Source organism: Manihot esculenta, chromosome 5 (assembly GCF_001659605.2).
Source record: "Manihot esculenta cultivar AM560-2 chromosome 5, M.esculenta_v8, whole genome shotgun sequence".
Classification (NCBI taxonomy): Eukaryota; Viridiplantae; Streptophyta; class Magnoliopsida; order Malpighiales; family Euphorbiaceae; genus Manihot; species Manihot esculenta.
The window spans coordinates 3,581,597-3,595,621 of record NC_035165.2 but is presented as its reverse complement, the minus strand read 5'-3'; the positions used below and the strand labels follow the sequence as shown (position 1 = coordinate 3,595,621).

At 36.2% G+C, this 14,025-nt stretch overlaps 1 protein-coding gene across 5 annotated transcripts; it reads right to left on the bottom strand.

The window, feature by feature from the left end:
* Positions 1-377: 377 nt before the first annotated feature.
* LOC110615136 (kinesin-like protein KIN-UB) lies at positions 378-11,298 on the bottom strand. Of its 5 annotated transcripts, none has more exons than XM_021756854.2 (19): positions 11,001-11,297; positions 10,673-10,773; positions 10,394-10,516; positions 10,030-10,215; positions 9,679-9,900; positions 9,435-9,588; positions 9,086-9,235; positions 8,745-8,833; positions 8,418-8,621; positions 7,934-8,056; positions 4,022-4,156; positions 3,668-3,799; positions 3,316-3,454; positions 3,144-3,236; positions 2,800-2,925; positions 2,550-2,675; positions 1,697-1,840; positions 1,124-1,252; positions 378-1,042 (listed from the first exon to the last, which is right to left on the bottom strand). In XM_021756854.2, the coding sequence occupies exons 1-19, from the start codon at positions 11,173-11,175 to the stop codon at positions 882-884; spliced, it is 2,712 nt and encodes a 903-aa protein (XP_021612546.1). In that variant the 5' UTR covers positions 11,176-11,297; the 3' UTR covers positions 378-881. The 5 variants fall into 5 exon arrangements, 4 of the variants coding, with proteins under 4 accessions (XP_021612546.1, XP_021612550.1, XP_021612547.1 ...); XR_006350694.1 differs by lacking the exon at positions 378-1,042 and adding an exon at positions 1,514-1,604 and having other exon boundaries at positions 1,197-1,359; positions 11,001-11,298; XM_021756855.2 differs by lacking the exon at positions 378-1,042 and having other exon boundaries at positions 1,197-1,359; positions 11,001-11,298.
* Between the last annotated feature and the right edge of the window lie 2,727 nt (positions 11,299-14,025).

The window sequence follows — 14,025 nt, the reverse complement described above, 5'->3', positions numbered from 1 at the left end:
ATTATTATTATTATTATTATTACGAGATCACACTACTGGATACATATATATACACTGGATGTATTTGATATTTTTTTACATATTATGTATGATAAAATTCTTTTTTCCTTTTTAAAAAAAGGAAATAAGTCTCAGCTACTTGGATGGCAACATAGAAAACTAATTAGAACTTGCATGCCGAGAACGGCGTACACAACACAGTAAAGCATTTTGAGTAGGGTATTAGAAATGATTACGCAAGTCTTGAGTTCAAAACTATCGAGCCCTCATCTTTTTTGAAAGATAACACAAAAAAGGAAAAATCCATCTTTGTTGAGAATGTTACTACTTAGGGTCGAACCAATGATCTAATTGCCGAAATAGAACACATTTTTGGCTTGGCGACATCAATTTTGAAGAATAAATTTGAAGGCACTTCTCTCAGCCTCCGTTTTGTAGAGGGGAGGAAAATGGAGGGATTTTGGGAGGAAAATGAGACTTCTGTATTCACCCTCCATTTTCCTCGCGGATCAATAATACAAAGCTGCCCTGAAAGCTGAAAAAATTCAGCATAATTTTCACCTAAGCCAACACATACAAAGAATTAAACTAGCCCCTCCAACTACAATTTCCCTAGCTCCCTCTCTGCCTTTTTTTTTCTCGTCATCAACGAACACATGTTGATACACTAGCCCCACGGAGAAACCAAAAATAACATGTGACAAAAACAGGACTACGCCTCTCTACACAAAAAATGCCAGCAGGATCATACGACTAAATTTCGTGCTTCTAATTCAGCATGAAGAATCAAGTTCGGTTCATGATGAATCTATACAGAATCAGGAAGCAAGATTCCTTAGCACGAGCCCTGTTATGATTGACGTCAGAAATTATTACTACAATCAACACTCTATCCGTAACCTCCGCATTTCAGCTCTGAAGGTAGGGCTTGAGTTCAAAGTTCTGCGAGCTAGATTTCTTATGTCCTCTCGAGAGCAGTCCCGTGAGATACGAACTAGCTCCCACAGTGCACCTCCACCAATCATGTCCTTTGCATTGACTTCTGAAATTTATGAAACCTGCTGTTTTAAGGGACATATTCAATAGAAGTTTTCTCAACAGAAAAAGAGGATCTTGTACTTACCATGCTGTGCCAAGTGGCATAGGGCAAGCTCAATGTGGCGTCTGATTGGTGCAGCTTCATTATTAGCATTTTGTACAATCCATGGAAGGGCACCATCTTCAATGAGGAGGGATCTGCCCGCTTTCATTCCTGTGGTGGAGGGTAACCCTTGAAGTCAATGTCTTAAACAGAGTTATTCTAATGACTTGCAAACAGCGACTGCAGGAAAAAACCTATCACTCTCAAATCAACCAAGCCTGTATCAAGATGCCAACTAGAGTAAACTGCATGCTATGGTGTATGGACCATGCTTTATTAAAGGCAACCGAACCAACAAAAAAAGCAGCAGCAGGACATAGAGAGAGAGCAGAGAACCAACATAAAGGAAATAACAGTAAAGGGCTACTTCACTTTCATAATCATGTAAAATGCACTTCTATTTCAGAGGGAACACCACCACACAGCTCCATTGCATACTAATTTCCACCATAGTGCTGTTATACTATGTAAAAAAGCAGAAGGGACTAAAGTTGATTCAGCCAACTCTCAATATACAATTATACATGGACTGAAAGAATCAAAGAGAGAATAAACCTTGCATGGATGATCGTGACTCGCACTTTGCAAAGTTTGCAATCCCACGTGCTACTTGGGAGAGAACATCAGGATGTCCACATCTCACCATTCCTAGCAAAGCCTTTATCCCACCTTCAGACCTCAGCTTCCTTTGTAGCTTATCTGCAAGGCACAGAAAATCCATGGGCTATTGAAGGAAGAGGAAAAGTATGAAAATCAATGAAAACCATAGCATAAATCCAATTTAAGATCTAGAATTAGACCTAGCCAACAGGCCGAACCAGAACAGGAGGTTTTGTTCAAGGTTCTGGGGAATTAGAACCACAGGCCCAGTGGCACACATGGTTCTAATTCCAGTTTGCAGGGCCTCCCGCAGTTTTGATTCCAGTTTGATATTGAATTCTTTTTACAATTTAAAAAAAATAAAAAAGAAAAGAAGTCCAGTTTTGGCCAAGAACTGAAAAGGCCAGTTCATGTCCTGTTCAGAAAGGGTTTTAGTCAATCCGGTTTTGACTGGTTCTGGACTGCCCTCGGCTGGGTCTACCTAGACTACATGCAGTCCCCAGTAAAGGCTTAAAACAGAAAGGTGATAAATTAATAAATGCAGCAAACTTTTCCTTTCCCAGTTGATGACAATTTTGATGTGTACGTCCTTACAAACTAGCATATAGCATTAAGAACCAATAGTTGGATAACTGTTAAAAAAATACAAAGTTTATTGCACCACATTCTTCATGTTTTCATTTTGACATTCCTGTTTGATGATGTAACAACAATTCTTTACTTTGTCACATTAAACAGATGATTCCTATATGGTTAAAACTATAACAGAAATGATTATAGAAAAACTGAAGACAAGGACGCATGGTACCATTTCCACAAAGATTTGCAATAGCTCCAGCCACCATACGAAGAGTTTGAGCATCCTCGGCATCAGCTGCTGTCATAGATAATAAACTGATCCCTCCTTGAGTCATAATAAGCTCTTGATTAGCTTCTGCTTATCAGAAAAATCAATATAAGTTAGAAAAGGAGCAATGGTGCAACTCTTGGGCAACATCCATGAACTAAAGAACAGGCCTCCAACACTCTTTAAAATGAGAGAGAATAACTATAATTACCATTCATAGCAAGATTGGCAATTGCACCTGCTGCAACTCTGCGAACCGTTTCATCCTCAAAGCTTCTAAGAAGCATCAGCAAGGAAGTAAGACCACCGGCTTCAACAATCTTTTCCTGATTTGCTTCTGGTTATAGGATAGGTATAAGTCCAATAATTACAATGACCAAACTAAACTTCATGTAAACGGTTTTAAATTAAGAATGGCATCAGCATTCTAAAGAAAATCATTTATCAGAAGCATGATAATATGGTCTAAAATTTGCAAGGATGGGAGAAGAAAAGAAAATAAGAGAAATCATAAAACTCTTTTTTTAAGTGAAATTTGGAAAAGGGATTACCAACCTTCGGCTGCCAGGTTAGCCACCACTTTTACTGCATGAATGCGTGTATTGGCATCTTCCGACTCAAGCAATGACAAAATCTTTTGCAATCCAACTGTCAAATTTGTTGTCATAAAAACTATAAGAAACATGGAGTAAAAATTGGTATCATTTGGGGAAAACAATTTTAGTACCATGTTCAAAAAGTGTGGCCATAGGTGCCTTATGTCCATTCACAGATTCTTTAACCTGAGAATGCCTCATTTGAGATACAAACGAATCTAAACCAGCGAAAGCATTTCCAGATCCACATCTGTCAAGATATCGTCTTGTCTACAAACAACAACCAAAATACAGTTAACATTTGAAATTTTGACACTTTTGCTTGTGTTCAAGGGCTAAAGAGAGAAATATTATGTCTCATAAACATGTGCACATTCAAATTTTTCAAAAGCTTAAAACACTCCATTTTGAACTAAAAGTATAAAATGAACATAAAATAAACTATAAGCAAAAAGAACTGCAAAACATATTCTAAACCAATACCTGATCAGCTTCAAGAGTCAATTGCAATAACTGACTTTGTAGAATTGAAATTTCTTCTTCCAGTTTCCTTTTTTTCTGAGCCTCATCCTCCAGAATTCTGTGAACTTTTACAGTCTCTGCATCTCCACCTGCCTGATGCATGAAATGAACCCATTGTACATCACAAATCCAAAGCTGACATTTTTTGTTTTATTTTTAGTTGGCTTGAGAAATGGATGGAGAATGGTAGTGTTAGAACAAACAGAATACAAAACTAGGAAACTGGCCAGAAGTTGAGATCATACTAATACAGCAACCTCCATAATCTACAATCACATTGATACAGCATCCTTCATAATTTACAAAAATCCATACCATAGATTGCATAAAATTCTCTAACCGACTATTCAGCTTGTTGACCTCCTCTTCAGCTGTCTTTCTTAGCTGAGTTTCATTTTGAAGCAACCTTTTTATCTCAGTAACTTCCTCAGAAGTAGAAGTACCCGGCACCTGGAAATAAGTTAGGAAATAGAGAAAAAATTGTGATCACATTGGAAGCTTTTAATCTGTCAATGATCAGAAGGCCATATGAATCAAAATGTGTCAATATTATGACTAAGGAATAAAGCAGTAATGGGTTAGTCCATCAATAAAATAGTATTCCCTTCAGTCAGTTGTAACTGTAGAAAGCAGTTATAAGATCCAAAATAATATAAATAGGAACTTAATTGCAAAGAGGAATCTATACAACATCTCTAACAATCAAAGATCTCTATATTTCTGCTCTCTGCTCTTCTCTACTTCTCTATTATTTCTTGATCAAACATAATTTAGCCACATTTTTATTATTTTTATTACCGTTTAATTACACATTTTTCTAGTTTAATTTATGTTTTTATGATGTTTTTGCAGAAAAGGAGAAAACTGGAAACTTGGAGAAAAATTGCAGAAAAAGCTGAAAAATTGATTGGATCAAAGTGAGTTGGCCAAATCACTCGCAGGAAGCTGAAGCAGGAAGCTGAAGCAGAAAACTGGGACTGACTTGCAGAAATGATCTGGGCAAGCGATTTGGGCAAATCACTGCCCAAATCAAACTGACGTAAAGGAGGACAGCAGCGCGGGAAAATTTCAAATTTCAAAAGCATTGAAGTCCTATCCTACTTCAAACACTACAAGATCAATCCTATGACAACTCCAAAAGCCACACCAAAGAAAATCCTTCACCAAAGGAATTTTCTTCATTATAAAATACAAAAGCAAGGAGGAATTAAAAGATCATCATTAAGTCCAATTCAAAGAAGAAGTCTAAGTCCTAAATGAAGTAGGACTCTTCACCTATAAAAGGGACAGCACCAAAACCAGCAGGCATCATCGATTTTTCTGCAGAATTTCGGCAGAAATACAGCAGCTCCCTTCTTCTATTTTTCTTCATTATTTTTGTGTATTTTTGTCCACCATGAGTGGCTAAACTCCTTCTTTTTTAGTTGAAGTTGGGAAATTTCAGTTTTGTGATGAATTGAGAGATTTAAAACTTCATTGTTAAGCTTCTATTTTTCAAAATTTATGCAACTAGTTCTTCATGCTATTATTGCTTTGCTATTAAAATCAATTAAGGCCTGTTGCTTTTAATTGCATAAGTAATAAATTGTTAGTTTAAATAATTTAGGTCCGTAATTGTTTAGATTGTTTAAACATAAGCACACTTGGTTGCATAATCTAAACTTGACCACGCGGTTGGCAAGGTTAGAATTAGGTTTCTCTAAATCTTAATGCAGTTAACAGTTGAAAAGTAAAAAACCCCAAGGACGTTCCTTGGCAACTTGTTAACTAGTGTTTGATTAGCGAACGTTTCCTAGTCAAACTAAAACTAAGGAGAAATTTGGTTGTGAGAAGCGTCTCCACAACCTAAACTAATTTATTGAAATAAATAGGAGTATTAAAGAATCAATGATCAATTCTAAACAACTGAAATAGATCCATACTTCAACTAGAGCTCTTCTCCCATTGATTTACTCATTCTTTTTAATTATTACTTTCTTTTAATTATAGTCTACTATCATCTCAAACAAACCCCCCTCTTTTTATTTACTTTTATTATTTACTTGACCAAGTCATAATTAGGAAGATCTTTAGTGTCAAATCCCTGTGGTTCGACCCTATTGCCACTATCTACAAATTATTTTGTTGATTGATAATAGGTTTATTTTTGACGGCTTTGACAACCGCTATCACTTCTCTCCTTCCTATTTCTTTTCTCAACCTAATCTACTTCTATCTCTTTCTCTCCCCATTTCTCTATTTCAACAGGTCTGATATGTAATAAGTGGTATGAGAGCTCTGTTCTAACCTGGGTTTGCCTCCAATTTTTTCTGCTGGACTTTCAACCTGGAGCAGATTCATGGGAGTCTTCCCCAGCATTCCAGGTTTCTCTCTGTTCTTCTCTATTTCTCTTCTTTCTCTCTATTCATTCTTTCCTTCTTCTCTGAGATTTCTTCTTTTCTTTCCTCTATTTCTTCTCCCTTCTTTCCCTGAAATTTCTCTATTTCTTGAATTCTTGAATTAAACTTCCTTTCCCTTTTGTTAATTTCTGGTTATATCTTTTATTTTCCTTCTTAAAGTTTTCACTTCCTGCATATCAAGAAATCTGTTTCTTGGAATTCTTGAAATCTCAACCTAGGGTTATCCTTTGTTTCTTTTTTCGGGTTATTGTTTCTGAGTTTTCTATTTTCTTTCAACCCTGTCTCTTTTCTAGTTTCTTTTCTTTGTTTCAAGCCTCCATTTCATGCCTATTTATAGAGTTTCAACTTCTATTTCTTTGTTTCAGGCTTGATCAAAGCTTACTTTCTTCTTCTCTCCTACTGAAACCCTATTGAAATTCTTGATTCATCCAAGTATAACCTCTGGCACAAATGTTCCTTAATAGAGTGGAGGAGTTCTAGATAGACAATTAAAAGAATGAGATGAGTGTTTGAAATAAAGATTTGACAAAGTGATTCAGAAAACGGAAAATTTACATCAGAAAATGAAAATATTTGAGTAGTCAATCTAAATGACAAAGGAGAAGGTTGCAATCTTTTTTTAATAAAGATCAATTTTTTGAAAACCCCAACGAAGAACAAGATACCTTAGTCTAAGTGAGGTCCATGAGGAGGAGAATGATGAAGACGGTGATGATGGGAAACCATAATCTGCAATAGGGAAAGAAGCTACACTCTTGTGGTAGAAATTATTGGGAATGTTTTTGAAAACAAGAAAGATCAAACAGCTACAAAGTGTGGATATTGTAAGCAATTGGCAAGATTTTAGGAGACAAGATGATTAGTTCAGCTGTTGTAACCTATAAGTCTCATGGAAGATGAATGAGTATCAAGGGAAGGAAAGAAAGCTCAGGCATCAAAAGGCATCAAATGGAATTGTGATTTTGAAGGAACAAGCATGGGAAATTTGGAGAACAAAAATGCGAAAAAATTAATCTTTCATTAATTAAGATCCCATACGATTACCTGCATCTTTTAGCCCAATTCTTCGGGACATTTTAGCTGAAGCACATGATGGAAGTTAACATTTGGGATTCTAAGTTCAGGAGATTAAGTGGCCAGCAAATGGTGCTGTGGGATTCTCACATCCTTCTGGCTGAGGGTAAAGAAGCACCGTTCTTGGGGACAAGAATGATTTCAAGGAGTGGGAAATGTTATTAATAAGTAGTAAAGTAGTAGTGGATTAGTCCATCAATAAAATAGTATTCTTTTCAGTCAGTTAACTGTAGAAATCAATTAGAGGACCCAAGGTAGTATAAATAGGAACTTATAAATAAAACTCTATCCAAGATCATTAGCAATAAAATATTATCTCTTTCTCTATATTTCTGTATCTCTTTCTCTCTATTTCTGCTCTTTTCTCCTCTCTAATTCTCTCCATTACTTCTACCCTTACTATTTCTTTTCTCAATCCAATCTACTTCTATCACTTTCTCTCCCTATTTCTCTGTTTCATACTCCCTATTTCTCTGTTTCATAGGGAATTACAGGTATGATATGTAACAGTCAATAGGAGCAGAAACATAATGGAGTTAGGTACTTAGGTTAACTGTAACACCAGGAAACTGAAATCTCATAGTGGTGAGACAACTTAATTTTAGGCAAAAGTGCAAGCAAAATGCAATAGAAAGTTTAGGAAAGGTATCAGATCAACAAAGGATCCTGAATCCTGATAGTAGCCATCAACCACAAAAAAAGTGCTTCCCAAACATAAGGGCTACAACATGATAAACGAGCTACAAAACAGTACCTCTCCATTACATTTACCATTGGGGAAGCTATCACGATCATGCTTTTTCTGATTGCTGACCATCTTTTCCTCCAACTTCTTCACTGCTTCCACATATTCCATCTGGCACTTCAGCCTCTCCTTCTGCAAATAGTAATACCAAACATAAAATGCAGAGAGCATAGGACTATGCTAGTGGATGCACAAAGTCTCCAACCAGATCTTAGAATAAGTAATAAAATAGAAGCTAGTTATCCAAACAGCCTCCTTGCTAAAGCATTTTCCGATTATTGCTTTCATTTCTAATGTTCTTCTTTACATATCAAAATTTGACAAAAACCCCAAAGCAAAAGTATAAATTCATCTTAGGACTAAATAAACAAAAGACTGCTATTACTAGTTTTTATGACAAATGAATAAGCATACATGCACATAAGTGATTAGAATTTTTCAAAATGCAAACTATGCTCTTGTTTACAGTAAATATGGATATAGTATAACTAACCTCTAAGGCTTCTGCAAAGCTCCTTTCAACCTCAGCAATACGATTTTCTGCTTCTTGATTTATTCTTTCAATTTCATCATCAAAAGCTTTTTGCTGCCTTTCATTCTCTGCAATAAGCTTGTCCACTTGTATTTCAAGCTTTCTAGATAAACTTTTGTAATCAAACTCTTCCTTTATTTTCAACATGTTTTCCACCTTCATAGCCTAAAAACAGATGAAGTAACAAAATACAGTCACAATTTAGTCTTCAATAGAAAAATGTGATGCGTGACTAAATTTCCACTTACACGGCCATCAATTAAAAAACTATAAAGTAACAGGGCGCACCCTTTGTCCAAACAATACAGTGCTTGTAGTCTCTCCTCGGTGACGTGGTGATGGGCCAATTGTTACTATCAATGAAGTTCTTGCTGTGCCTGCAATGCAATAAAATGTGAAACATAATGCATGCTACAAAATAGGCCTTGCCTCCAGCAACAGAAGGGGGGAAAGGGAAATCATATGTGATAAAATAAAATATTATGAAGACCTAGAATAAGAAATTACTAGCTGAATCTATGTTCAGCATTAGCAAATATTTTAATATCCGAACTGATAAACTGGTCCCATCAGATCATGCTGAAGCCTAAGAAACATATTGACTTGCATGAACATGGAAGGCATCTGACCTCCAAATGAATCTTTGAGCAACCTAGTAAGCTTTGAATCACGAACTGGCACATGAGCACTATTCTCTGCAAGTGCATTTATGCACTTCCCTAAGGCACTAAGTGAGAGATTGATAGACTTAGCTTCTTCTAGCATATGCCCCTCACTTCCTGCCAAAAGAAAAAAGGAAACAGAGAGAAGTTAACAGAAATTGTAAATAGGAAACCTTGATCAACAAACCACAATATGCCACTGTTAAATCTCTAAGCTTGGAGAGTGGAATGTATATAAAAATGGATATTCTAAAGTGATGCATATTTGGCCCCCATAAGATATCCATTTGAAAACATCATAAATTTTGATATAAACCTGACTTGTGAACACGCTCTGAACCTGCCAAATCTACCAGAACCAGCTTGCTCTTCCGAACAAGTGGCTTCATAGGTTTGACCAAGTGAGAGGAACTATCAGTTTCACTTGAGAAAGCATCATCTCCTCCTCCAACCGATCTTTTAACATGAACCTGCATTAATAGATTTAAGCATACATCAAATGTGATACCACAGGAAGTTGACACATAAACATTTGAACAAAGAGAAAATGAAATCCTTGCCATTAGAATAGCATGACTTCGAGAAGATTCTGTATTCATTTTTGTATTAGCAGCAATTCTATGAGCTTCTCCTAATCTCAGCAGCTCCACAAAACTTTGCTGGTCCCTGATTTCTACAAGAGTTGCCCCAGGTAGCGAAACATCACCAGTTTTTGGATCTTCCACAATGGTAATATTGTCATTAGCAGGATCAAGGAGGTCCTGGATGGTCTCCATATAAAGCTACAGTACACATATGTAAAGAACAAAATTAGGCTATGCTGGAATTAAACCAAACATCTTTATACGTCTCGGGGAAGAGAATTGTATATATCAAAACAATAATCTTTTACATGATTACAGGGTAACAACCTGCAAATATGAGACTGAGACAGAATCAGTCTCCAGCGAAACATCTGCTAAAATGTCCTCCATTGCACGAACCATGATCCCACGAGCTGATGTATCATCATCTCCCAGGTGTCCAACAGTAAAAGTTTTGCCAGTACCAGTCTGACCATATGCCATCACAGTCCCATTGTAACCATCCAGAACACTCTAAACAGTCACCAAAGAAAAAAGAGAGTAAATTCTTGCACAGGAACTTTTATGATGAAAATAAAGGATGCTAAGCTAATATAATGCTTAGGGACAACATAATTGCTAATTGACATTTATGCTATAAAATAAAGATGCCCTTACTAAGAAAATAAGAACTATACCAACAATAACGAACCTCCACAACAGGCTTAGCAACAACTTCATAGACACGCTTCTGCGATGCAAATTCAGTAAGCAACTCGTCAAACTCGTAAGTGTCTGCGTCCCAATTGTTTTTTCGTAGTTTCAACCTCTTAAGCTGAGACGGTGGAAAAACAAAGAATGATTAAAGGCACCGCAACTAGAACCAAGCTATGTACCCTAGGGGGGAACCTAAAAGAAAATGCAAAATAGAACTACCAGAAAATCAATGCAAATACAGACTAAAAAGTGCAATTAGAGAGACTGAAACCACCTCTGTCTGCAATTCCACACAATCAGCAAAATCAGCATCCGCTACCAATTCTTCCGCATTTCGGGGACGCAATCTTACTGCCACTCGAACTCTTCCAGGTACTGTCCCAAACCATTAAATCAGCAGTCGAAACAGTATAAATTAAAATAATAAAAGCATTAGGTAATCACATTATCGAAATAAATACAAATTATTATACAAGTAATCAACAAGCTTCTAGATCGCACAGTTCGCAATATAGAATTAAACATGAGCTGAGTCATGATACAAGAACAGCACACTATGTTTGAGGAAAAAAATTGTGATGAATATTAGAGCGGAAGTAAACCTCCATCATCTCCGGCAGCAGCGGCAGCGTTTTGACCGAAGGAACTGCGGCGAAGAACGGCTCCTGAGGACTGCGACGGATGGAGTCTGGATTTAAAAGACGATGATTTTGTATTTGAAACAAGAGGCTTCGGTGCTCCCTTTGAAGTGCCATTTCTATGAGCACTCGAGGCCATTACTTTCTTCTTCTTCTTCTTGTTCCTCTTCTTCCTCTTCTTCGTTTCTAAAGGGGTAAAAAACAAAACGAGTTACAGAGAGAATGATAAAGAGTGCTCGATTTGGAAGTGTGTGTCTGCGTTTCGGTGAATTCAAAGTTCAAACAAAAGCGATGATGGAGATTGGGACCCACAGATGTTGAGGGTCTTGCAAGAGACAGAGACGGTCGCAAGCTGGTTTGTGGGCCCATGATTTAAAATTTACTGTCCCTTTTTAACTTTTTTTTTCTATGAATAATTAATATTATATTTAAAAATAAAATAAAATAAAATATTATTTAACCTTTTAATACCGTAAAACTCATAATTATTATATCAATTTTATAAATATATTAAAATATGTCTAAATTTTTAAAAATTTATTAATTAATTATTTTATTATTTAATTTTTATAATTAAAAAAACTGATGAGTTACTTCTTATAATAAATAAATAATTAATTAACAAAGTTTTAAAAAATTTAAAAATATTTTAATATATTTTTAAAAATTAACCAAATAGAAATTTTCTAAAAAAATAGAATGCCGGAGTACCCGGTGCTTCCCGCATCCTATCTTAAAACTCAAAAACAGAGAGACTCTCGAGAGGAATAACCAATTTTAGTTTTTACACCTGTTACCGAAAATGACCCAGGTATTTGGTAGATTTGCTATTTTTGACGGTGGCTTCTCGCAAATATTTAAAGAATAAAAGGAGGAGGAGGAAAGGCGCACGCTCACACTAACGAGATGATCATAGAGCCAAATCTCGCAAATATTTTTGACAATTTATGAATTTATCATGTCATTTCTCAAAAAATAGAAAAAAACATGTCATTCGTATAGGGACCTTGGCAATGCACTTTAGGTTAAAAGTTATTGAAAATAATAATAAACGTTTTGGAAGTTTTCTCTTTTTCTCATTTATTAAACAGAAATAAAAATATTAATAAGCTAAAAGTTTACGACAATATATCTAAATGTTTTAAAATCAGATAACATATTCCAATCTTCAAAAGTAACACAATTATAGCAAAAAGTTAAATATTGTAGTAAAGAGTAAATTCTATTTATAAACTTACTATTATAATAACTAATTTTCAAAAACACTCTCTTCACAAAATAATAATAAAAAAGAATAAATAAACATCAACACGGTGATATCGATATGGCCCAGCTAAGATTGGGCTTTCCATCTTGCAAGCTCCAATCCTCACCCATCATATTCTGCATTCTATAATCTATTCATTGGAAATTAGTTGAGGCGTCTGTTTGCATTTCTATTGGGCCTCTACACCCACGTTTAGGGTCACCAGTGTACAGTTAAAAATTGAAAAAATTGATGAAACTGAATTATTACCCACATAACATCCAATTTAAATATGCTAATTAAATCAAGCTATATAGTAGATAGAGATATTAAAACTAGCTATTAACTCTAGAAGATTGATTTTACCTAATAACTTCATGCAAACAAGAAATATATATTAAAATTTCTTTTAATGATCAGTTGTTACACTACCCATAAACAAATAAAAGAGAGAGTATTCAAGAGATCATGCAGAAGTACCAAAAAAAAAAAAAAAAAAGTAGAAGTGCAATTTAATATTACAAGAAATAGCAAGATCCAAACAGAACGTTCATGTTATCGTTCGCTGACTGCAGAGACGGTGCATTGGTGTTGAACACACGTCACCTTTGAGGATAATATGGCAATTAACATAATACTTCCTCGTGCATCAAAATCAAATAACCTCGTCTCTCTTTTCTTCATATATACATTCCTCATCGTCTTTTCTGCAGATAGAATAATTAATTAATCTTTATATAGAGAAAGGTAAAAATGGTAAAATTAAAGTACGTTGTTGTTGAGAGCCGGCAGCAACTGGTCGTCGGATGTAGATGATGACCGCTGGGTTTCTTCACCCCGATCTAAGGCCAGATCCATTAGGGCAGCTCATAATCTGAAGGCTTTTAGGCCCCCTCCAAGAACCAGATCCAATCCATTCTGTTCAAAGACCGGACTCCAATCAGTTCCTTAAAACAGGCCAGCCTGCACTTCTAGCCCAATGGATAGATTCCTTCTGGGCCTAATTGTAACCTCATCCTCCGGCCCAGCTCAGAACCAGGAAGGAGTTCAGCCCCTTCGCCTTGTGGGACCATCCGCATGCGCGTCCGGGGAGAATCAAGGGCCGTTACGCATGGGACAGAGATTTGATTCCCTCGTACGTCCGTATCAATGTAGCAGGGACAGGTGGTCCAATGATACACGTTCTGTTAACACGTCACTAGTAGACAAAAAGGAAACATATAAAAGGAGAAATACTCTCCTCTAGGTCTAAACTTTTCCAGTTTTACAGAACCCATTGTAAAATCCTATTTTCTGGATCTCAGATCATCAATTGGCGCCATCTAGGACAACGCTCAAGCTCCCCCTGGGCCGCGTAAGAGTTTTAGGGGGCTTAATCTGATCCATCCTCATCTTAGAAGCTGCAAAAAATCCAAAATCGGGGCAAGTCAGAACGACTCTCAATAAAAATCACAGAAGCAAGATTAAAACGGATCTCCACGAGAGATAAAACACCCTGTGAACGTAAAACCTACGCTCAGACAGACAGATTCTAAAGGAGACATGAAGAAAATGAAATTAGGGGTCAGCGTTTGAAGAGCAATCTCGAAACATTAGAAAACCCTGTGGAAGAAAGAAGTTAAGGGGAGAGATAAACCATACTCTTTCTATTTAACAGAGAAGACTAAGCTCACGCCTTTCCGAAGATAGATTATACCAGAAGCATGCGAATCGGAAAGAAAGATCCTTTATACTGGTAAGGGT